The sequence below is a fragment of the Ovis aries genome, chromosome 22, assembly GCF_016772045.2.
Source record: "Ovis aries strain OAR_USU_Benz2616 breed Rambouillet chromosome 22, ARS-UI_Ramb_v3.0, whole genome shotgun sequence".
In the NCBI taxonomy this organism is placed as follows: Eukaryota; Metazoa; Chordata; class Mammalia; order Artiodactyla; family Bovidae; genus Ovis; species Ovis aries.
The window spans coordinates 25,500,857-25,525,767 of NC_056075.1; the positions used below are offsets into that span (position 1 = coordinate 25,500,857).

Consider the following 24,911-nt stretch of genomic DNA (forward strand, 5'->3'; position numbering starts at 1 on the left):
CAGACGAATGGATAAGAAAGCTGTGGTACATATACACTATGGAGTATTACTCAGCCATTAAAAAGAATGCATTTGAAGCAGTTCTAATGAGATGGATGAAACTGGAGCCGATTATACAGAGTGAAGAAAGCCAGAAAGAAAAACACCAATACAGTATACTAACACATATATATGGAATTTAGAAAGATGGTAATGATAACCTTGTATGTGAGACAGCAAAAGAGACATAGATGTATAGAACGGACTTTTAGACTCTGAGGGAGAGGGTGGGATGATTTGGGAGAATGGCATTGAAACATGTATACTATCATGTAAGAAACGAATCTGTAGTCTAGGTTCGATACAGGATACAGGATGCTTGGGGCTGGTGTACTGGGATGACCCAGAGAGATGATATGGGGAGGGAGGTGGGAGAGGGGTTCAGGATTGGGAACTCATGTATACCTGTGGCAGATTCATGTCAATGTATGGCAAAACCAATACAGTATTGTAAAGTAAAAAAATAAAAATAAAATAAATAAATAAATAAATAAAATTAAAACTCATCTTCAAATGATCTAGGTTAACTGCTGGTGATGACGTTTAATATAGAATGTGCCATTAACTCCAAACCAATGCCAAATCAAACAGTTTAGGCCATTGGTGCTAGAATTGTAAAGTCCACAGAGTTGCAAAAGAGTCAGACTTGACTTAGCAACTAAACAACAATAATTAGAATTATAATAAGTATATGGCATTCAAGAAGACTTTATATAATTCTAAGGGGAGATATATAAGATATGATACATTTGCCTTTCTATAGCCAATCATGCCTCATTTTCAATTTTTTTTTTTTTTGTGGAAGGATAATTGCTTTACAGAATTTTGTTGTTTTCTGTCAAACCTCAACATGAATCAACCATAGGTATACATATGGCCCCTCCCTTTGAACTTCCCTCCCATCCCACCCCTCTGGGTTGATAGAGTCCCTGTTTGAGTTTCCTGAGCCATAAAGCACATTCCCATTGGCTATCTATTTTATATGTGGTAATATAAGTTTCCATGTTACTCTTTCCATACTTCTCACCCTCTCCTCCCCTCTCCCCGTGTCCGTAAGTCTGTTCTCTATGTTTGTTTCTCCACTGCGGCCCTGAAAATAAGTTCTGCAGTACCATTCTTCTAGATTTCATGTAATACAATATTTATCTTCATCTTTTTGACTCATTCACTCTATATAATAGGTTCTAGGTTCATCCATATCATCAGAACTGACTCAAATGCATTTCTTTCTAAGGCTGAATAATATTCCATTGTGTATATGTATCACAACTTCTTTATCCATTCATCTGTAGATGGACATCTAGGTTGCTTCCATGATCTAGCTATTATAAATAGTGCTGCAGTGAACAATGGGACCATGCCTCATATCATATAAGAAACGAATCCCCAGTTTAGGTTCGATGCAGGGTGCAGGATGCTTGGGGCTGGTGCACTGGGATGACCCGGAGGGATGGTGTGGGGGGAGACGTAGGAGGAGGTTTGGGATTGGGAACACGTGTACACCCATGATGGATTCATGTTGATGTGTGGCAAAACCAATATAATATTATAAAGTAAAAAAAAATAATAATAATAATTTTAAAAAATGTTTTAAGAGAAAAGAAAATAGAAGAATGAGTCTGAGATAAGACAAACAAACACACAAGACTTGAGGGTGGCTTAGTTGTCATAATCTGAGAGAAAAAGCAAAAAAAAAAAATCATGTGACCTAATAAAGTATTTAGGCACTACTTTTGAATATGGCAATGAGAGTTTGATTTCTGAAATTTCTGGGATATTTTGCTGTTATGATGACATCTTGGACGTCATTGAGTATTTATTTTTTCTTTTTAAGTCAACTTCAGTAAGCATAAGTATTAGTCATAAATACAGTTTTTCCATCAAAAATAGTTTGTCTGTCATTAATGACTGTGCTGGAAAATCCGTGTATGGCAATAGTTTCATAGCCCTTCTTCCTTCTCAAGGCTCCTTCCTACCAGGAATCGTTAGCTAAGAAATATGAAAAGCCCAACTTGGTTAGTATAAGCTGTTATACACATTCTACCTAGCTGTTTCCCTAAATCAGACCAGGCAATGTCCACTGGACTGGTCCAGGCAACTTCTAAATCTGAGAGACAGCAGGGAGTGGAGACTTGGGAGGATAGATTAAATGCCTTGATTCTGGTGGAAAAGTTAAGGAGTGCAGCCTGGATTCACAAAGCAAAGGTGTTTTCCACTTGTATCCCTTCTCTACTTGAAGTAAAAAGGCTTTATAGATTCTCAGATGCAGTTATTTGTAGGGAACCATTACCTGGGTTCGATCCCTGGGTTAGGAAGATCCCCTGGAGAAGGAAATGACTACCCATTCCAGTATTCTTGCCTGGGAAATCCCATGGACAGGGGAGCCTGGAAGGCTACAGTCTCTGGGATGGCAAAGAGTCAGACATGACTGAGTGACTAATGCTTTCACTTTTCATTGACTTTTGCTACTCTCTCTCTTCTATGCAGAGTGGGTGTCCGTAATAACTATGCAGTTTACATAAGTACGGATGTTTCTACTTAATAGCCTCATAAATCCCCCAGCCTCAGGTTTACTGTAGAGAACCACTCTGAAGCATCCTCCATCGTGGTACTGGTGAGGGGCCAGGGGCAAATCCTCCTCAAGAAGTAAGCAGACTAATGGGTAGTCAGAAAAGGGAGAGTAAGAGGTCTCCTCTCAAGTCTTATGGAGTCTCCTAGGAAGTAGTTGACCCCCGGGAGATCCAAGTACATTTGTTCAGTGAGAAACCAGTGTGCACTAGAAATTATGCCCAGTTATTCTCTTTTATTACTCACTCATCCAACCACTCTCAGAGCAGTAGTTTTGCTGAGCATCTACTATGTGCCAAGATTTTTAGATGGATAATCTCACTTAATCTCTCAATCAGGAGAGTCTGTTATTTTAGGCATTTTATAGGTGAGGAGATGGAGATACAAAGAATGTTAATATATTTACTCAAAATTATAATAGTCTGACTCCAGAGTCCTAAGTCTCAGTATGTCTTAGTGTTTATCTTCCATGTCCATTATGGCTCAAGATCCACAGAGTGCGTTTATCAAGTGGTAATGTAAACAAGTGAGGGGAAGAGACTTGGATATGCCATTGTACATAAATTCAGGCATGTCTGAAATCTACTCAACCTTATTATTCTGTATATAGAGTCCAATCAATTGTATTTTTTCTATAGACAGCACATTGTAGAAAAATCGAAGATGTATAAACCAGAGTTATTGGATGCAAAGAAAGCATGACAGCAAATAATAAAGAGTATAATTGGGTGTTGAATCTCATGATCCAGACCTATGCTGTACAGTATAGTATCCGCTAGCTACATGTGGTTATTTGCATTAAAATTAAAAACAGCAAAGTATTCATTTCTTCAGTTAGTCATGTATTGGGTGCTTAACGGCCACATGTGGCTAGTGGTTACCATATTGGATAGCACAGACAGAAAGTTCTTTAGGACGACATTGGTCCTACCTGAAAGTATTGGGAGTATTCAGAGCAAAGAGCCCACCAAGGACTGGAGTAATGATGGAAGGCTTCCTGTAGGTGGTGGTAATGGAGCTATGTAGACTTGCTGCTAAGTAAATATGAGGAAAATGAGCAGCATATCTAAGAAAGCAGTTATATGAAGGCTGTTGATGCATAGAGGAATAAGGGCAGACAGGTAGCTTGGTGTTAGATAAGGAGAAATACTCAAGCCATGATTGTTTGGTTTTTTGAACCATTTATGAAATGGTTGGGATATAATTATCTTTCTATCTCTATGGCTGAATTTAGACTTATGCATTACAAAATGATGATTTGTTTATTATTAGTCCATTGTTTTTGTTGTGATTACTTCTCTTTGCTGAGTGTTCATGCTGTGTCTGCTAAAAACCTCTATCTGATCCCAAATCAACCACACTCTATTGTCTCCTAAAATGAGACAGAGACATCTGTGAAATACTCATCCTAGAGCCTTAAATCCCAAATCGGAGACTGGAAGAACTGGAGATCAGTGAGTCTTGATGGGACTGTGCATGGTCTGAGAGTAGGATACTCCCTACCCCTGGGCCAGCAGAGACCATGACTTCTTGGCCAGCTCCAAGGGGCTCAGAATGACACTGGGCCTCAAAGCCTGCTTAAAACTCAGCATTCAGAACACTAAGATCATGGCATCCAGTCCCATCACTTGATGGCAAACAGATGGGGGAACAATGATAACAGTGACAGACTTTATTTTCTTGGGCTCCAAAATCACTGCAGATGGTGACTGCAGCCATGGAATTAAGACACTTGCTTCTTGGGAGAAAAGCTATGACCAACCTAGACAGCATATAAAAAGCACAGACATTACTTTACTGACAAAAGTCCATATAGTCAAAGCTATAGTTTTTCCAGTAGTCATATATGGATGTGAGAGTTGGACTATAAAGAAAGCTGAGTGCTGAAGAATTGATGCTTCTGAACTGTGGTGTTAGAGAAGATTCTTGAGAGTCCCTTGGACAGCAAGGATATCCAACCAGTCCATCCTAAAGGAAATCAGTCCTGAATATTCATTGGAAGGACTGATGCTGAAGCTGAAACTCCAATACTCTGGCCACCTGATGTGGAGAACTGACTCATTGGAAAAGACCCTGATGCTGGGAAAGATTGAAGGCAGGAGGAGAAGGGGGTGACAGAGGATGAGATGGTTGGATGGCATCACTGACTCGATGGACATGAATCTGAGCAAGCTCTGGGAGTTGATGATGGACAGGGAAGCCTCGCATGCTGCGGTCCAGGGGGTCACAGAGTCAGACATGACTGAGCAACTGAACTGAACTGATAATTAAATGCCTAGTTCATGGGCTTATACTAATGCCAGGCCAGGGGTCAGGAGTCTCAGTTATCACCTCTGATTGACATCCCAACAGCTGTGTACAATCTTTAGCAAGTCATTTTTTTCTCTTTTTCTCCTCCTTTCTGTGAACTGAGGGGATTGGGTCCAAGTAGTACTAGTGTCCCTTCCTTTTCTAACATGCAGAAACTTTTTGGTTTCTGAGCCTTTCCTTATCTATCCACTCTCTGGATTGTTTGAGGCTTCTCTATGGGTGGGATTTTGAGGACACACCCCCCCCGGAAATGGACAATTTTCCCCTAAACTTTTAGAAGTTCTCACCCCATTTATAGTCAAAGAAGACACAGAGGTGACTTACTTCTTAAAGAAAACTACCTGTGTGTTTGCAGAAGCTGTGGCAGCTTCCTTTCCTGAGGCGAATCGAACTTTCTGGCACATTCTCTCCAAATGTCACAATTCAAGAGAAAAACACCTTTCCCCAGGAAGCTGGAGCAGCAGCTGGCCCTGCTTCTTTGCTGAAATCATAAAAACTTCAGAGCTGGGAGGGGACTTGGATAGGATGAGAGATTTTATTCAATAGTATACATTTAGCAGAAGGTAATGAAAGCCACAGCTTGGGGGCAGCTAGTGATGTTTCCATTAATGTTATTAAATATTAATGCGGTGCTTTTTCTCTTTGGGGCAAAGCAGCGTGGCTGATGCACCTTCTTAATTACTGAATCACTAACAGGTAGCAGAGCTGAACATTACTGCTAAAGATGGTTACTCTGAGCAAGGAGCGTATGACATTTCCCTCCCTCATAAAGCTGCTTAGGAGAGCACCCTTCCTTCCACAATTACAAATATTTCTGGGATTAACAGGACAGTCGATAGATTTACCATATAAAGCTATCAGGGGATTTTCTAGTAGTGCAGGCCCATCACAGCCCAAATCCTTCTACAGGTAAAAAATACTTTGAAATCAGATATTCCGTACTGTGCTGGACAACAGTTAACTACTGTCTCTCTGGGCTTCCCTAATAGCTCAGTTGGTAAAGAAGTCACCTGCAATGCAGGAGATCCCAGTTCGATTCCTGGGTCGGGAAGATCCTCTGGAGAAGGGATAGGCTACCCACTCCAGTATTCTTGGGCTTCCCTTGTGGCTCAGCTGGTAAAGAATCCACCTGCAATGCGGAAGACTTGGGTTTGATCCTTGGGCTTGGGAGATCCCCTGAAGAAGGGAATGGCTACCCACTCCAGAATTCTGGAGAATTCCATGGACTGTGTAGTCCATGGAGTCGCAAAGAGTTGAACACAACTGGGCAACTTTCAATTTTCTCGGGAACAAAGAAGTAAATAAGCCCTTATTAGTAGTGATTGGTGATTGCTGTAAATATCCCCATGATATACGATTTCATGCTGCCAACATGAGATCACTGAATGAAGAATTAGGAAACAAAACATGTATTTCTACTATACACAGGTACACAGACATAAATGATTTCAAGAGCATATAATGATTATATCATGACATTTTATATGTAGTATTTATTGCATATAGTAATAGTAAATGCAGCAAAATAATGGGGAATTTCTGTGTCTTAGGTATTATCTTTTGAATATAAGTAAAATTTTGTATAAATTTTAAATCATCATTTAAACTGTGTTTAACAACCTTAACTAACTCACAAAGTGCCTGGAATTTTAAGTAGGCTCTCATGGGCTGTTAGCAGCTGGCACAATACTGAGTCCATATGAACTCTCAGGGGGAAGATCTTCAGTCATTAATTGGGAGGCATGGCAAAAGATTATCTTGACAAACATGTCCCATTCTCCTTTTCTTCCAGTTTCATTTAAACTCACCTTATTGAAGCTGGTCTTGAGCTTCACCTTTTTGTGTAGCCATCTTCAATGACTCGAGCTCATACTCACTCCACAGACGTGTTTTGAGCTCCTGGAATGCTTTGTGGTACACACTGGGAAGTTAACCATAGGCTCACAGTCTCCCTGAAGAAATAGACCAATGCAATGGGATAATTAGTGTGATTATTTAAAAATGCAGTGAGAGTACCATTTATCCACTAAATATTTATTTAAGACCTGAAGAGATGATTTTAATGAAAAAAAAAAATAGTGTCCTATTCTAGACCCTAATATTGCTGAACAAAACCAACAGAAGTAACTGTCCTATTTTAGCCTCAATGTTTCCCAAAATGGTAGAGCCACAAAGATTTGGTTTTAGAAAGCAAGGATGGCTTCATCAGACATAGCTATTGAAGGATGCATAGGAAACTGCCTAATACAGAAAAGGGTAGAGTGCTTCAAAAGTTCCGGGGAATACCACATACAAAGACAAAGGAGGTTGAAAGATTGGTTTGAGTTTGGTTTGGAGGGAGGTGGTGAGAAGTAGGGTGGGATCAAACCCAGCAGATATTTATATAATCTCATCAGTTAATTGATACTTCTAAACTGTACTGCTTCATACTATATTACACTGTACTTCAGACTGTATTCCTCTGTTCTTTTGTTGGATTAGAGACATGGTGTCTTCCTCTCTCCAAAAGACTGAAAACCCCTTGAGAATAGAAATGATGGTCCTTCTTTCATAGGACAGGGCACATACTGAGTAATAAATAAATGCAGAATTAAACTTTTCTTCCTCTCTCCCTTTCATTCCTACCCCAGTTGCCCACACAGACAATTTGCCTCTATTTTCATTGATCTTTAATTAAATCATGTCTCAAAGAATATGGGAGTAGAAAAAGAAAGGGGGAGTGTGTCAGGAAAGGGTTATTTTCCTGTTGTTGCATGTTTCATTAACATTCAGTGGATCAATATTCAAAGGTCCGCATTGTCTGCCTTGCCTGTGGGTTTCAGGAAACCCTTGGATGCTTGACTTAGAAAGGCATGACTTCTGCTGAGTGAAGCCACCTTCAGTATCCTGGGGTTGGTTGTAAGAGCAATAATGCCTACTTTCTTACTCTGTTTGTACCTTGGCATTTATAATTCTGGGAGTTTTATAAAACCTCAAGAAGTAAGGCAACACCATTTACATTTCCAATGGGAGCCCTCCTCTCACACCACACACTGGCCTTTGACTCCCTCATTTTGGAGTGCTGAGGGAAGAAGAAGGGATCATACCTGACGTTTCTCCATTTTATTATGGCTCGGCTTTTACAAAAACATGGAGAAGAGTTACAGTCTAACTTTTGTGGGTTTTTTATTTGTTTGTTTCCTAAAGGACACAGAGGGCTTGTGTTATAAATAGTTGGGGAAAGTTTGAATGTGAATGCAAATGTGTATATGTGTTTGAGAGAGAATTTCCAGAAAAAATGAAGATAAAATCAGTGAAATCCATTTTGGAATAAAGTGTGGAACCATATCACATAAATAGATCTTTACTTTTAAAATCATCTTCTTGATTGACGTCCCTTTATTTCAGTAAATCCACTGTGACCCAAAATATGCTTTTAAGCTTATGACATCCCTCACACACACCCACCCAACCTAGTGTACCTTACACATTCACACCTTTTTAAACCTGGACTCTCCATTGCTAATCCACTATGTCTTCTGTACACTGGACTCCAAATGACTGAGTCTGAAAATCTGTTTTCAGAGCATGAATTTTGCCCCTACTGGGAATATTTAAAGAATGTGTTTGGCTTTGGGGATGGTTAGAGAGATATATTGGAGAAGGCAATGGCACCCCACTCCAGTACTCTTCCCTGGAAAATCCCATGGACGGAGGAGCCTGGTGGGCTGCAGTCCATGGGGTCGCTAAGAGTTGGACACGACTGAGTGACTTCACTTTCACTTTTCACTTTCATGCATTGGAGAAGGAAGTGGCAACCCACTCCAGTGTTCTTGTCTGGAGAATCTCAGGGACGAGGGAGCCTGGTAGGCTGCCATCTATGGGGTCACGCAGAGTTGGGCATGACTGAAGTGACCTTAGCAGCAGCAGCAGAGAGATATATTTGTGTTTATATGTGTTTGTGGATATTTTCACATTTGTGCATCTACAGCAGTATTCAATGTTTGTTTTCTGGACAGTGACTATGGTTATGAGAGACATGGAGAGAGCCAGTGTGTCCCTGCTTTCTGGTACAATCCAGCATCTCCATCAAAGGACTGCAGCCTTGGTCAAAGCTACTTTAACAGTACTGGGTAAGTAATTTACCTGAAGGAACCCCACTCACTGTCTTCCTGTTTCACTATCCACTAAGCTGGGATCAGAGGAACATTGCTAGTGAAGCAAGAAAGAACATAGATAGTCTGTTTACAGCAGGTGGCTTCTGAAGAAAGTCGAGGGGTTCTTTAGCTGAACCTAGGTTTTTTGAACATAGAAGAGATTTCTGATTACCCAGATTTCAATACCTTTTGCTGTTTGCCTCTGAAATATCATAGCTATTATTTTAGTCAGGTCTTCTCTTCTGGAAAGAGATGCCACCATATTTTCCAGACCCTGATGGAAATAAATTAACACAAGTGGTATGCAGATATTATGGTTCTCTTTAGTGATAGATGAGCTGAAGCTCTTGTGGACCAATGATGGAAACGAAATGAAAAGTCAAAGTCCCATCCTGGCAACTCCTGGAATAAGAAGCTCAAGGCACCCTTTCTTTTTTTTTTTTTTTTTTTTCACCCTTTCTGTAATTGTCAAACTATGTGTGTTTCTCTTTTTGTTACTTATTACTTCCTCAGATGCTTGAAAAAAAAATTTTCCATGATTTGTTGTCTTTCCTCTTTACTTTGCCACTTCTGTGACCAAGTACAGGTTTGGAAAGCAGATTGGTGGTTGAAGACAGTGTTTTTAAAATTTTTATGTGCTATGAATCACCTGGGGATCTTGTTAAAAGGCAGCTCCTAATTTAGGTGATCTGCAGTGGCATTGAGATTCTTTATTTCAACAAACTCCCACACATTGTTGTCTTTCCTGGTCCCAGCACTCATCTTTGAATAACAAGGGACTAGAATCCAGTCTCAACTCTTCCAGTGGATGGATCTTCTAACGTCTCACACAAGTTACTCACCATCTCAGTATTTTTACTTTACCTGGTTGTAAAATAGTGGCCAGAGTACTACCTACACAGCTGATGTCTAGAGAGAAGAAAAAACATGATGGAAGAGATGTATCAAGTGATCTGAGATTCTCTGAGAAGTATACATTTTATTTTAGCCAAATATTTGGTTCTTAGAGAGCGATTCTTGGGATCTGAGCTGAGGTTTAAGCACTGCTGACGTAATTTTATCGTAGATGACTGTCTTGGGAGTCAAGTCATTCAAACTACAGATCCTGCAGAGTGAGATTTAAAGACATGAGGTGTTGGAGAATAAAGTGCTCTGAAGTTTGAGGAAGAGAGATGTAACAGGCATATATGACCAGCTAGGCCAGGTCTCAGCCAGAGCACACGTGGACATAGCAAGCAGGTAATTGCATTAGGGCTTCTCGTATGATCATGTAATCAGTTCAGTTCATTTCAGCTGCTCAGTCGTGTCCGACTCTTTGCGACCCCATGAATTACAGCACGCCAGGCCTCCCTGTCCATCACCAACTTCCGGAGTTCACTCAAACTCACGTCCATCGAGTCAGTGATGCCATCCAGCCATCTCATCCTCTGTCATCCCCTTTTCCTCCTGCCCCCAATCCCTCCCAGCATCAGAGTCTTTTCCAATAAGTCAACTTTTCGCATGAGGTGGCCAAAGTACTGGAGTTTCAGCTTTCGCATCATTCCTTCCAAAGAAATCCCAGGGCTGATCTCCTTCAGAATGGACTGGTTGGATCTCCTTGCAGTCCAAGGGACTCTCAAGAGTCTTCTCCAACACGACAGATCATGTGATATGTGGACCCAATTGTAAGCAAGTTCAGTGTGCCAAAACCGCTAATAGCCAAACAAATAAGAAGATAAAAGGGAAAAACTACTTAAAAAAAAAAGATTCTCTAAAAATGCCTATACTTACCTCTAGGTTATTTAAATGTTGGCTTCTATTACAAATCATCCACCAGCTGGCCATAGTTAAGAGCAAGAGTGGATGATATCAAGTGTACTTTAAGATGTGACATCCTCCAAAATGTCTATCACAGGTAAAGCTCAGTATATTCTAAATGAATAAAGGTCACCAATAAGCTATAGATAATAAAAATTTGATTATATAGACCAGTGCTGACTGAAAGAACTATACTATGAGCCACATCAGTTCAGTTCAGTCACTCAGTCGTGTCCGACTCTTTGCGACCCCATGAACTGCAGCATGCCAGGCCTTCCTATCCATCACCAACTCCTGGAGTCCACCCAAACCCATGTCCAATGATGATGCCATCCAACCATCTCATCCTCTGTCATCCCCTTCTCCTCCTACCCTCAATCTTTCCCAGCATCAGGGTCTTTTCCAGTGAGTCAGCTCTTCGCATCAGGTGGCCAAAATATTGGAGTTTCAGCTTCTTCAACATCAGTCCTTGCAATGAATACCCAGGACTGATCTTCTTTAGGATGGACTGGTTGGATCTCCTTGCAGTGCAAGGGACTCACAAGAGTCTTCTCCAACACCACAGTTCAAAAGCATCAATTCTTCAGTGCTCACCTTTCTTTACAGTCCAACGTTCACATCCATACATGACCACTGGAAAAACCATAGCCTTGACTAGACAGACCTTTGTTGGCAAAGTAATGTCACTGCTTTCTAATATGCTGTCTAGGTTGGTCATAACTTTCTTTCCAAGGATACATAACTTAAAATTTTCTAATTTCCACATTGAAAAATTTTTTAAGTGAAATTAATTTAATAGTATATTTTATTTAACTAAATATTCTTATCATTTCAGCAAGCACCACTAACCACATTTCAAGTGCTGAGTAGCCACAGGTGAAAAGTGATTAGCATATTAGACAGGGTAGCTCTGGACCCACTGTGAACTTAGTTGCCAATTAAAATAATGTGTGTCTACAAGAGGATATCGGAGAAGGCAATGGCACCTCACTCCAGTACTCTTGCCTGGAAAATCCCGTGGATGGAGGAGCCTGGTAGGCTGCAGTCCATGGGGTCGCGAAGAGTCAGACATGACTGAGCGACTTCACTTTGACTTTTCACTTTCATGCATTGGAGAAGGAAATGGCAACCCACTCCAGTGTTCTTGCCTGGGGAATCCCAAGGACAGGGGAGCCTGGTGGACTGCTGTCTATGGGGTCGTACAGAGTCGGACACGACTGAAGCGACTTAGCAGCAGCAGCAGCAGCTGCAGCAGCAACAAGAGAATATATTATAAATTCACATTAGCAGTAACTACATATAACATTTGCTTGACATCCTCTTGAGATCCCCTGATGAATATGTTGGGCTATTAGTTCAGCAGTATGTGGGGGTCAGGGAAAGATGAAATTTCAGGTAGAGTGGAGGGCCTATATCATTCATATAGACATTTGCTTTCAAGGCCACCAGAAGAAGGCAACATGGATACACTGGTTAATTACTCCTGACACACAGAGTGAAAGAAGATGTGATGTGATGATGATGATGGTGGTGGTAGTGGTGTCTATGGTGCATTTATTTTATGTGTTTTTACCAGAACATTGATTTTATGCAATTTTACGGATAGTAATATGCCTGGATATAAAGTCTGTCATGCAGGTCAGGGCTATGGGCAAGCTCTCGCCTTGGCTTCACGTGCTTGGGTCAGCGGTCAAGAAAGATGACATGCCACCACCATGCCCAAAGATGCTCTTATCCTAGAAGGTCACATTGTTTATGGGGAGATTTTCCCATGCAGGCTTCTTCTCTGAGACAGTTTTACCACAGCAGGATCAAATAGGAGTCTCACACTTGTGCTCCTGGTCTGGTGTTAGTGATGAATGGAAAATGAAATATTAGCAAGGAGACAAAATCTGCTATGAAAGAATCCAGTGGCTCCAAAGTAAGAACTAGTAGGTGTTAGGGTATTCGGTGGTGTCCTGGTGCCAAAGGGAGACAGGAAGCGGCTTCCTGAGTAATCAGAGTTAGAAGAAGGCTGATCTTATAGCTGCTTTCTGGCCTCAGGGAGGTAGAAACAAGTCTGTCTCTCATAGGGAGAAGAACCTGCTTTTTCTTGTTTCTTTAGACCAGCGGGTCTGCCACTTCCTGCCTCATGCGTGAGTCAGACATTGATTTTTCTTGGCTGGTTTAGACACTGATCTGATCTGTGGTTCACCAGGTAGGATCGATAATAGTGTTTAAAGAGCTGCTCTTCCTGAGATGAAGGGATAGTGGCTTCTCAGCATTTGTTTAGCTTCCTAAATGGCTGTCTTCTCTGGGACTCAGACGTCAGGTGCAACTGTGTGAAATCTCTGTCTCACTCTTGCTCTTTTGCACACTCTACCATACATGCTTCACACGAGCACACATACATGTGATAAACCACACCACTGACAATGATCAATACCCTTTAGGTATCGGCGAATTGTGTCCAACAACTGCACAGACGGCCTGAGGGAGAAGTATACCGCCAAGGCCCAGATGTGCCCTGGAAAAGCCCCACATGGCCTCCACGTGGCGACGACCGATGGGCGCCTGGTGGCGGAGCAGGGGCACAATGCAACCTTCATTATCCTCATGGAGGAGGTAGGGGCACCCCTCCTGGGCCTCTGAGGTCAGAACTCACAACCGGGTCATGTCCCACATCCAGATGGGAAGAGAAGAAAGAGCTTGTGTTCCCACTAGTCCTTAAAACAAAGTCAATGGTGAGAAGCACCACTTGTGTGATAAGATGGAAGTGGTGAAAGAGGGCTTGGGATGTTTAGGGACCCTGTTCCCTTCATCCCACAATACAGACCTAGGCCAAACGGGTCCCCTTGTCTCTGAGCAGGCACAGATCTGAATATATTCTTTGAGGTACCCCTTTAGGGCCTGCATCATTAAAGGACTCTTAATTATCATTAGACTGTATACTATAAACATTGCCAGAATGGAATTCACATTTTTCCTGTTTGTTCCAGGATCCTTATTTTTTTCTTTTACCCTTCACCCTACTAATTAGAAAAGCCCACAAGACTTCTAGAGAGTCTTAAAAGTATGAGTGTGAGGATGGGGGAGGGTGATCCCAATCCTCTAAACTTATTTTTCTGAAGAATGCCATATGAGTTGACTTTCCATCAGCTGCCTGCTCCATTAGTTCACTTTTTAGGTCATTTGCAGTCTGGGGAGTAAAACCAGACTGTGTTCATTCATTCTGGGTAGACTAGCTCTGCTGTATGCTTCTTTGCTTCCTATATGAGTTGTTTCATCTGTTTCCAAACCAGGGAAGTTTTCAGGCACTCCTTGCTGAGGCGCTGGGGCAGGGAAGTTTGCCTGATTTACAAAGCCATCTAAATTTAAATGCAAATTACTGTGTGCTCTTGAGATCTTGGAAAGAGACCAAAGCAGGCCAGGAGTGTGTCCCCGTTCCACACCCCCTACCCCCGCCCAACTGTGAATACTTTAGAAATCTTTTAAGTCTGGCCCACATTGGACAGGACAGTGAGGGCTCCTTATCCTGGGTTGGCAGATTCTTTAGCCTTCATCCATACTGGGTGCTTAAATTAAAGAACTTTAATATTCAGAGGAGGTGATTATCGCATTCCCACTAGGGAGTTTCCAGGATCAGCTCTATTAAAACCTTCTCTTGAATGGATGTGAAGAGCCATGATCTTATCCATCTGAATTGCCTTCAGTTCATTTCCACTTTAATTTATATTCATAAACTCAAGGGTAGCTGACATTGTGTTGGGGGCAAGGTAGCACCTATCAATATTTTACTCACATCTGGGTTGCCATGGCCGGGGAGACAGTGAAACTGTGATGAAAGCACAGTCACTGGGCAGGAGAATTGAACCATAATTCCAAAATGATGTATTTCTCTTTTTTCTTCTCCATCAACAATCTTTGTAAAGAAGCAGAGAAACCTGATTTTTCCTTTTCATCTAGAACCCTTATCTTATGGTTAGGTTCAGTTGAATTTATCTAAACTGTCAGCCCAATAAAGTGGGATGAAGTACAAGAAAGTTCAAGTACAATGTACAAGTACAAGTACAATGAAGTACAAGAAAGGATGGGGTTCAGTATCAGCTCTTAGGAAGCTAAGGATCAACTAAACCACTGACATCATCTCTCAGGTGGACCCATGTGGCTCTTGGCATCCCTCAAGGCAGAAATGCTTGTGAGCTGAGATGGTCAATAAATGCTTCAGGGAAGAGGAAGCTTAGGCAAGTTTAGGGAAAGCCAAGATCAACAGAGCACAGGTATGCTTTCAGCTGGCAGACAGCATTCATCTATAGAATGGAAATAATCACCCTATCTCAGGGTTATTTTGAAGGTGGTATTATATAATACGTGTTAAGAGATTAGCGTAATGCTTGGAACCTAATGATAGATACTAAAAAATAGGAAAATTTTAATAATAGCATGGTGGTTGAGAGTACTGACACCAGACTACTTGGGTTCAAAACTTGGCTTCTCCACTATTGGCTACAGAGACTTTGGTCTAATTCCTTTATTTGTGTCCTCATTGCTAAAATGGGAACAGTAATACTTTCTACATTTCAGAGTTATGAGGGGACTAATTGCTTGGAACTAAAAAGAAGCTTTATCAGTGTTAGCTGTTACTACTACTATTACTATTATCATGAAACAAGAGAGGAACAATTAATGTGCATGCGAGATGGAGGAAGGCCCTTGGCTTCCACACTTCAGAGCTTCAGAGAAGCTCTACCTTCTCCATAACTGATGATATCAGCCACATCAGGCTACCTGAGTTTGGGCATAAAAGGGCAATAGACCCATAGTACCTGTTTGCAGTGCCCAGTAGCTATCAGACAGGAGTCTGATGATTGTGTTGAGAGTGTTTCAGGAGGGTGTTTGGGGGAGATTCAGGCCTCTAGGGGTGATGCCAAAGGCAGAGGACCAAGCATCAGAGAGGAGTCAGGCTGGACCATGCAAATGGGCCCAGGCCAGCTTCTATTCCCCCTTGCAGGGTGATCTCCAAAGGACAAACATCCAACTTGACTTTGGGGACGGGATTGCAGTGTCCTACGCTAATTTCAGTCCCATTGAGGATGGCATCAAGCACGTGTACAAGAGTGCAGGCATCTTCCAGGTGACGGCCTATGCGGAGAACAACCTAGGCTCAGATACAGCGGTCCTCTTCCTGCATGTGGTTTGTAAGTAGCTAGAGCCGCCCCTCCCTTACTCCGCTCCCGGTTGACTACTTCTTCTGTTCAGACTTCCTGAGATCCCTCACTGAGCTGGAATTGGTATGACTGCTACCACAAATGATAACCCCAGTCAAAAGACAGATGTGAGTTCATCCGTGTTGGTGTTTCATGATGCTAAAGGAGACGGATTATTTTGAAAGTTTGGAAAGTGTTACCACCTAGTCTCTCCTTTTCAGCTCCACTCTGTTCTGATATAAGTGTGCACATGCAAACACATATTCAGGTGAAAGTCCCTTGCACTGGAGGCTGCTAAGATAGAGGGAGAGAGGAGTCATCCGGTTCACAGCCGCAGGCTCATTTTCAAGCTACTCTGTGTGAAGGCGGCACAAATCAAAGTAAATTGTTCTCTCCATTGAAAGAGCCAAAGAAGGATTAAAGAAACACATGCCCAAATTGTTTTAAATGTAGAACTGGACACATAAAATAACTTAATTCTTACACCCAAGGTTACTTCAAGTTTATACCAGATGTAAATAATTCTAAGAACTCCCCAGCAGTTTTGTTGTCCTGGAATTTGTTTCATGGCTGTTGGCTGCTGCTTGAAAAGTGAAAGTGTCAGTCAGTCACTCAGTCGTATCTGACTCTTTGTTACCTCAGGGACGGTAGCCCACCAGGCTCTCTGTCCATGAAATTTTCCAGGCAAGAATGCTGGAGTGGGTAGCCATTCCTTTCTTCAGGGGGTCTTCCCGACCCAGGGATTGAACCCCAGTCTCCCACATCAGAGGCAGATTCTTTACTGTCTGAGTCACCAGGGAACAAACCAAACAGTTGAAGTTCCAAAGTAGTGTGTTAGTCCTGGATGTATTTTGTGTATTTGATATCCTGGAACTTGACTTAGATAAATTGAAACTTAAATATGATTTAAAAGGTTGGGTTAAGGAAATGTTGTTTGGGGACTGTTATTGGTTTCCTATACTTTATAGTGATAATCATGGGTCTAAGGACTACTGTAATTTTTACTTATATACCCCACAGTAGTTTAGAGGCTATGCTATATCTGATGGTCTTCCCAGGTGGCTCAGTGGTAAAGAATCTGCCCGCCAATGGAGGAATCACAGGAGATGCAGTTTTGATCCCTGGGTTGGGAAGATCACCTGGGGGGCAAATTGCAACAAAACTCCAGCGTTCTTGCCAGAATAATCCTCTGGACAGAGGAGGCTGGCGGACTGTAGCCCACGGCCTCTCGCTTTGGGGCATGACCGAGTGATTGAGCACACACACTCATACATGCTACATATGGTGAAAATTAAACGCTTTAAAAGAACCTAGGTGAACATAAGAAACACTTTTTCTATTAACAACTCAGTAAAAATATAAACAACCTTACACTTAAAAGTCCCTGGGAAACAGTGACCTAGCTGGTCTCCTAGCATTCTGGTTACACTAATAGTATAAGGACCAGTAGCGATGAGGGAAGTGCATAGAGAAAGACCTGGATGATATATCCTTAAAGACACCAAGCTATTGGACCATGGGATAAACGATTCCTTCTCTGAATCTTCTGAACTTCAGTTTTAAAATGGCTTAATTCTAACTGGTACCTTGCTCCATAGGTCTCTTGCAACAATAGTAAGTAGGAATTACAAATAACACATCCAGTCATTCACTAATTTATTCAATGACTATTTGTTGAGTTCTTAATATATTGCTAGATACTGGGGATGCAGTAATAGAAAGATGGCCCCACCCTTGCAGAGTTTACATTCTGGTGAGGGAGGGAAAGCACTGTTAGGAATGGGCTATCAATAGCCCAGTGGTGATAATCACACCACACCATCTATAATCTTTCTGTGCCAGCAGCACCAGGTCAGAAACCCAGGTGGGTGTTGTGCAAGGTGTTTACAAGCCAAGATTAGAGCAAAAAAGACCTGCATTTGAATACTGATCATATCCTTTTGTGAAATGTTTAATATCTGTCAACTTTCATAGTCTTTACAAACTTCTGATCCCTCTCCTATAATATTTAGATTATAGTGAGGCTCTGAGAATCAAATTGGATTGTGTGTATGTGTCAGGGTCCCCAAGATGTCCTTTCCCAGGTTTAGTGATTTGCTGGAAGGACTTGCAAGTCTCAGCATATAGTCATACTTCAGACTTTGATTCATGACACTGATCAGCAGAGAGAGATCAACAAAGAGAAAAGGCCTGTGGGACAAAGTCTGTAGGAAACAAAGTGCAAACTTCCAAGAGTCCTCTCCCATGGAGTCCCACAGAACATGCATAATTCCTCCAGCAATGAGTTAGAGCAACACGTATGAAGGGCTGTTTACCAGAAAAGCTCATTGCAAACTCAGTGGCCCTGGCTTCTGCTGGGGACTGATCAAATAGCCATCCTCTGCCTAATGTGCACAACATATCGAGACTTCCTGAGGAAAATGCTTTTTTTCAGAATAAACCATGTATGTGTGTGTGCCTCGTCTCTCAGTCATATCCGATTCTTTGCCACTCCATGCACTGTCGTCTACCAGCTCCTCTGTCCACAGAATTCTCCAGGCAAAAATACTGGTATGGGTAGCCATTCCCTTCTCCAGGGGATCTTCCTGACCCGGGGATGAACCCAGGTCTCCTGCATTACAGGCGGATTCTTCACCATGTGAACCACCAGGGAAGCCCTAGAATAAATCATATTATTGCTTAAAAAAAAAAAAAAATTCTAAGCAGAGTGAACCAGTCCTATCAGCTAGTTGCTGACTGGAAACACTCTCAGAACCAAGTTCCCTTATGCCAGAAAAGGGCCAGTCTTACACATAGGTCTTTTTAAAAAACGAATTTACTTTCCTCTGTTCCAACGACCTGCCCCACCCATGTTCCTAATTCACCCGAGTGGACCTTGTCTGCTGGGCATAAAGACCAGTGTACTTCAGTGGCAAAAAAAAAAAAAAAAAGAAAAGAAAAACAACAAGGAACAGGTTTATATTGTGGGTTATGCACATGAAGGAGGAAATGTTCCTTGAAACTTTTATCATGCTCATAATTCCCTCCAAATCAATCATGGCTGCATTTACCAGACAGTTATTATACTGGAAACTGCTCTTGGCCTCACCTTGGGCCATTAGCTAACAAAAGTAGCTGTTAGCCACCCATAATAACCAATCTCGCACAGATTATTAGATTTTTTATTAAAAAGAACACTCTTTGACAGTGAGGATTTTAGGAGTTTCCTGTATTCCCTTCTGAATCCTCCCAGCTCTCTTCTCTCCCATCCATGGTTTATCTCTAGGTAGAAGCCTGGAGCTTCTGGCTCAGGTTCTTTGCTCTAAAAAGCTGTTTAGTGTTGTTCCTTGAGATTATGCTTACCCCAAAGTACTTGTCCTGAAACTGGCATATATGTGGCTGTGCTTGATGGTGTTCTAATTCATGGAGGCTCCACCCATTTTGTATTTGGCATGAATTTGGTGAGAAGAGGGCTTCCCAGGTGCCACTAGTGGTAAAGAACTCACCTGGCAATGCAGGAAACATAAGAGATGCAGGTTCAATCCCTGGATTGGGAAGATGTCCTGGAGTAGGAAATGGCGCCCCATTCCAGTATTCTTGCCTGGAAGATTCCATGGGCAGAGGAGCCTGGCAGGCTATAGTCCATAAGGTCACACACAAGGAGTCTAATAAGACTGAAAGACTGAGCACAGTAGGGAGAAGGAGGCCTCATTTTATATTTGGGGGCATCAAAATACCCAACAATGTAAGTCTTAGATGAGTGGAGATGTCTGAGTAACAGAAAACCGAGAAGCCTGTCCAGTGCTGTGAATCATAGCAACGTGGAAAAAGCGCAGGGTTCTCATGAGCTAGCCAGGAGGATGGGCTCTGCACATTTTGAAGGAAAAAGCTAACAATAGGGGTGTTATCTAAAAAATAGCACAAATGAACTTATTTACAAGACAGAAACAGATTCACAGACATAGAAAATAAACTTATGGTTACCAAAGGGGAATAGGTTGGGGGTAAATTAGAAGTTTACCCCAACCAGTAGCATTAGAATATGTTACTGGAGATCAGTGGAGAAATAACTCCAGAAAGAATGAAGGGATGGAGCCAAAGCAAAAACAATACCCAGCTGTGGATGTGACTGGTGATAGAAGTAAGATCCGATGCTGTAAAGAGCAATATTGCATAACAAACTGGAATGCTAGGTCCATGAATCAAGGCAAATTGGAAGTGGTCAAACAGGAGATGGCAAGAGTGAACGTCGACATTCTAGGAATCAGCAAAAAAAAAAATAGACTGGAATGGGTGAATTTAACTCTGATGACCATTATATCTACTACTATGGGCAGGAATCCCTTAGAAGAAATGGAGTAGCCATCATGGTCAACAAAAGAGTCCAAAATACAGTACTTGGATGCAATCTCAAAAATGACAGAATGATCTCTGTTCATTTCCAAGGCAAACCATTCAATATCACAGTTATCCAAGTCTATGCCCCAACCAGCAACGCTGAAGAAGCTGAAGTTGAACGGTTCTATGAAGACCTACAAGATCTTTTAGAACTAACACCCCCAAAAGATGTCTTTTTCATTATAGGGGACTGGAATGCAAAAGTAGGAAGTCAAGAAACACCTGGAGTAACAGGGAAATTTGGCCATGGACTGTGGAATGAAGCAGGGCAAAGACTAATAGAGTTTTGCCAAGAGAACGCACTGGTCATAGCAAACACCCTCTTCCAACAACACAAGAGAAGACTCTACACATGGACATCACCAGATGGTCAACACCGAAATCAGATTCATTATATTCTTTGCCGCCAAAGATGGAGAAGCACTATACAGTCAGCAAAAACAAGACCAAGAGCTGACTGTGGCTCAGATCATGAGCTCCTTATTGCCAAATTCAGACTTAAATTGAAGAAAGTGGGGGGAAACCACTAGACCATTCAGGTATGACCTAAATCAAATCCCTCATGATTATACAATGGAAGTGAGAAATAGATTTAAGGGCCTAGATCTGATAGATAGAGTGCCTGATGAACTATGGACTGAGGTTCGTGACACTGTACAGGAGACAGGGATCAAGACCATCCCCATGGAAAAGAAATGCAAAGAGGCAAAATGGCTGTCTGCGGAGGCCTTACAAATAGCTGTGAAAAGAAGAGAAGCAAAAGGCAAAGGAGGAAAGAAAAGATATACCCATTTGAATGCAGAGTTCCAAACGATAGCAAGGAGAGATAAGAAAGCCTTCCTCAGTGATCAGTGAGGAAGAAATAGAAAAAAAGAAATAGAGGAAAACAATAGAATGGGAAAGACTAAAAATCTCTTCAAGAAAATTAGAGATACCAAGGGAACATTTCATGCAAAGATGAGCACAATAAAGGACAGAAATGGTATGGACCTAACAGAAGCAGAAGATATTAAGAAGAGGTAGCAAGAATACACAGAAGAACTGTACAAAAAAGCTTCACAACCAAGATAATCACAATGGTGTGATCACTCACCTAGAGCCAGACATCCTGGAATGTGAAGTCAAGTGGCCCTTAGGAAGCATCACTATGAACAAAGCTAGTGGAGGTGATGGAATTCCAGTTGAGCTATTTCAAATCCTGAAAGATGATGCTGTGAAAGTGCTGCACTCAATATGCCAGCAAATTTGGAAAACTCAGCAGTGGCCACAGGACTGGAAAAAGGTCAGTTTTCATGCCAATCCAAAAGAAAGGAAATGTCAAAGAATGATCAAACTGCCGTACAATTGCACTCATCTCACATGCTAGTAAAGTAATGCTCAAAATTCTCCAAGCCAGGCTTCAGCAATATGTGGACGTGAACTTCCAGATATTCAAGCTGGTTTTAGAAAAGGCAGAGGAACCAGAGATCATATTGCCAACATCCATTGGATCATGGAAAAATCAAGAGAGTTCCAGAAAAACATCTATTTCTGCTTTATTGACTATGCCAAAGCCTTTGACTGTGTGGATCACAATAAACTGTGGAAAATTCTTCAAGAGATGGTAATACCAGACCACCTGACCTGCCTCTTGAGAAACCTATATGTAGGTCAGGAAGCAACAGTTAGAACTGGACATGGAACAACAGACTGGTTCCAAATAGGAAAAGGAGTACGTCAAGGCTGTATATTGTCACCCTGCCTTATTTAACTTCTATGCAGAGTACATCATGAGAAACGCTGGGCTGGAAGAAGCACAAGCTGGAATCAAGATTGTCGGTAGCAATATCAATCACCTCAGATATGCAGATGACACCACCCTTTTGGCAGAAAGTGAAGAGAAACTAAAAAGCCTCTTGATGAAAGTGAAAGAAGAGAGTGAAAAAGTTGGCTTAAAGCTCAATATTCAGAAAACGAAGATCATGGCATCTTCATGGGAAGATCCCATCACTTCATCCCATCACTTCATGGGAAATAGATGGGAAACACTGGAAACAGTGTCAGACTTTATTTTTTTAGGCTCCAAAATCACGGCTTATGTTGATTGCAGCCAAGAAATTAAAAGACGCTTATTCCTTGGAAGGAAAGTTATGACCAACCTAGATAGCATATTGTAAAGCAGAGACATTACTTTGCCAACAAAGGTCTGTCTAGTCAAGGCTATGGTTTTTCCTGTGGTCATGTATGGATGTGAGAGTTGGACTGTGAAGAAGGCTGAGCGCTGAAGAATTGATGCTTTTGAACTGTGGTGTTGGAGAAGACTCTTGAGAGTCCCTTGGACTGCAAGGAGATCCAACCAGTCCATTCTGAAGGAGATCAGCCCTGGGATTTCTTTGGAAGAAATGATGCTAAAGCTGAAACTCCAGTACTTTGGCCACCTTATGTGAAGAGCTGACTCACTGGAAAAGACTCTGATGCTGGGAGGGATTGGGGGCAGGAGGAAGAGGGGATGACCGAGGATGAGATGGCTGGATGGCATCATGGACTTGATGGACGTGAGTCTGAGTGAACTCCGGGAGATGGTGATGGACAGGGAGGCCTGGCGTGCTGCAGTTCATGGGGTCGCAGAGTCGGACACGACTGAGCTACTGAACTGAACATAAATTAGAAGTATGTGATGCCAGATGAACACTACTGTACATAAGATAAATAAGCAACAAGGATTTACTGTACAACACAGGAATTATGTTCAATTCTTATAATAACCTAGAATAGAAAAAAGAATATATGTATGTATGTAGATATGTGTGTATAACTGAATCACTTTGCTGTACACCTGAAACTAATGCGATATTGTCAATCAACTACACTTCAATTAAAAAAACAAAACAGAAGCTTTGACCTTGAGGATAAAGGGACTCTATTCCCATCATGGGGAGAATGAAATCTGAATGTGGGCATGAAGAAGGACTCAGAGGTGTTAAAGTAAAACCTTGGTTTCTCATCTCCCTCCCAGGACATGGCCTGGTCAGGGACCCCTGCCCATTGCCGTATTCTCTTCCACAAAGATCAATGAAACACAAACAGCAAAGAGAGTTTATCCAGATGAACTCCTAAAATTGAGTAAAGAAATGAAAACTAGTCAGTATTTTTTCACACCTGTATTTTTAAAATTCTAGCCCACAGTCAAACCATACAAAATAATTAAACAGACTTACTAATTGAAAATAATTAAGCCTTTAGCCAAATGTGTATCTGAAGTGACAGGTTGGAAACTATTTGTTGGAAGAAATCTTGAAATGCTGAATGCCTGGGATCAGCTGAGAGAGCTGTAGGCAGAGAGTGTTTTCGCACTGTAGATACACAGATTCTTGAATACTTTGTTGATTGTTCAGAAAAATACCATCTGGACAGTGGCAAGCAGGTTTGGCTGATCTCCTCATCTGATCTCAGTTCCTATCCAAACACCTTTTCTCCCAATATAAATTTACCTCTGACACGGGAGGTATGAATGAGATTCACAGTAATGCCCAGTCTTGTAAGAGAGACTTTAACCCGGTGATAAACAGGAGCCATGATGGTGTGGTAGCGGCAGTGGAAATAGTCAGCCCATAACTAATCATATGATACTTTTAATATCCTCATATATTCTTATTACTGTCAGGAAGGCAAAGGACAGTGTAACAGCCTGTGTAGGGTCAAAGTTCTGTAAAATAGAAGAAAAGGTCATACAGCCAAAATTAAATAGGAGCAGAAGTAAAAAGTATCTTTCTGCTTTCTTCCCTTTAAACTGAGCCGTCTCCCAAATAACCAAGGTGTCATTAGTGAAGGCCTGGTGGCCTGGAAAATGCCCCACCTATGAGAAGAACTCAAGGTCCCAAGGATAAAGAGATGTCCTTGCTACAGCGGTGACCTTTAGTTACTTTAGCTCATCAACATTATCATGTTGGAAACCAGAAAATGTGTTCCAGAGAAGTGTGGGCAGATAACTAGAACATTTTAGCTGGATCTGGTGAAGTAGAAAGGATGTAAGAAAGGGAAAGTGGAGGAAGGGAGCAAAAGGAGGAGAGGAAGTGGGTGGGAAAAAAAAGAAAGGAAAAAGAAAGGGGTAAGGGTTGGGGAGAAAATCCCACGGAATTAAAAAATAACATATCTGCCTCACAAATGCAGTGCTGACTCATTAACATTTTTCTTCAGCATTTTCCTCCTCTCATGTTATTTTGAAAATGAATTAAATTAAAATTCTCACTTATCATGCATAGAATGGATTCCAATCTATTCTCTTACTTGCTAGTTTAGAACTTGAGACTGCTTACATCAGTTTTCTGAGGAGCAAAAAATAAAAGTTTGGTCACCTTTTGGCAAACAGCTTTTAAAATTATTATTATTTGGGAACCTGGCATTATTTCTCTTCAATTTAAGGAGACAGGCTTTTTCCTTTTTATAATACAGCCCTGCCAGCTTCTGAGTGACACCCTCTGAGTATTGCAGATGACAGGCACAATGGCCAATTGTTGAA

The 24,911-nt window shown here is 41.6% G+C and overlaps 1 protein-coding gene across 2 annotated transcripts in view; it reads left to right on the forward strand.

The window, feature by feature from the left end:
* SORCS3 (sortilin related VPS10 domain containing receptor 3) overlaps positions 1–24,911 on the forward strand; it is a 654,973-nt gene that overhangs the window by 594,090 nt on the left and 35,972 nt on the right. For both annotated transcript variants that reach the window (XM_004020175.5, XM_060404717.1), the window contains exons 17-19: positions 8,916–9,029; positions 13,283–13,454; positions 15,841–16,027. In XM_004020175.5, the coding sequence (XP_004020224.2) occupies positions 8,916–9,029; positions 13,283–13,454; positions 15,841–16,027 (473 nt within the window). The remainder of the gene's footprint in view (positions 1–8,915; positions 9,030–13,282; positions 13,455–15,840; positions 16,028–24,911) is intronic.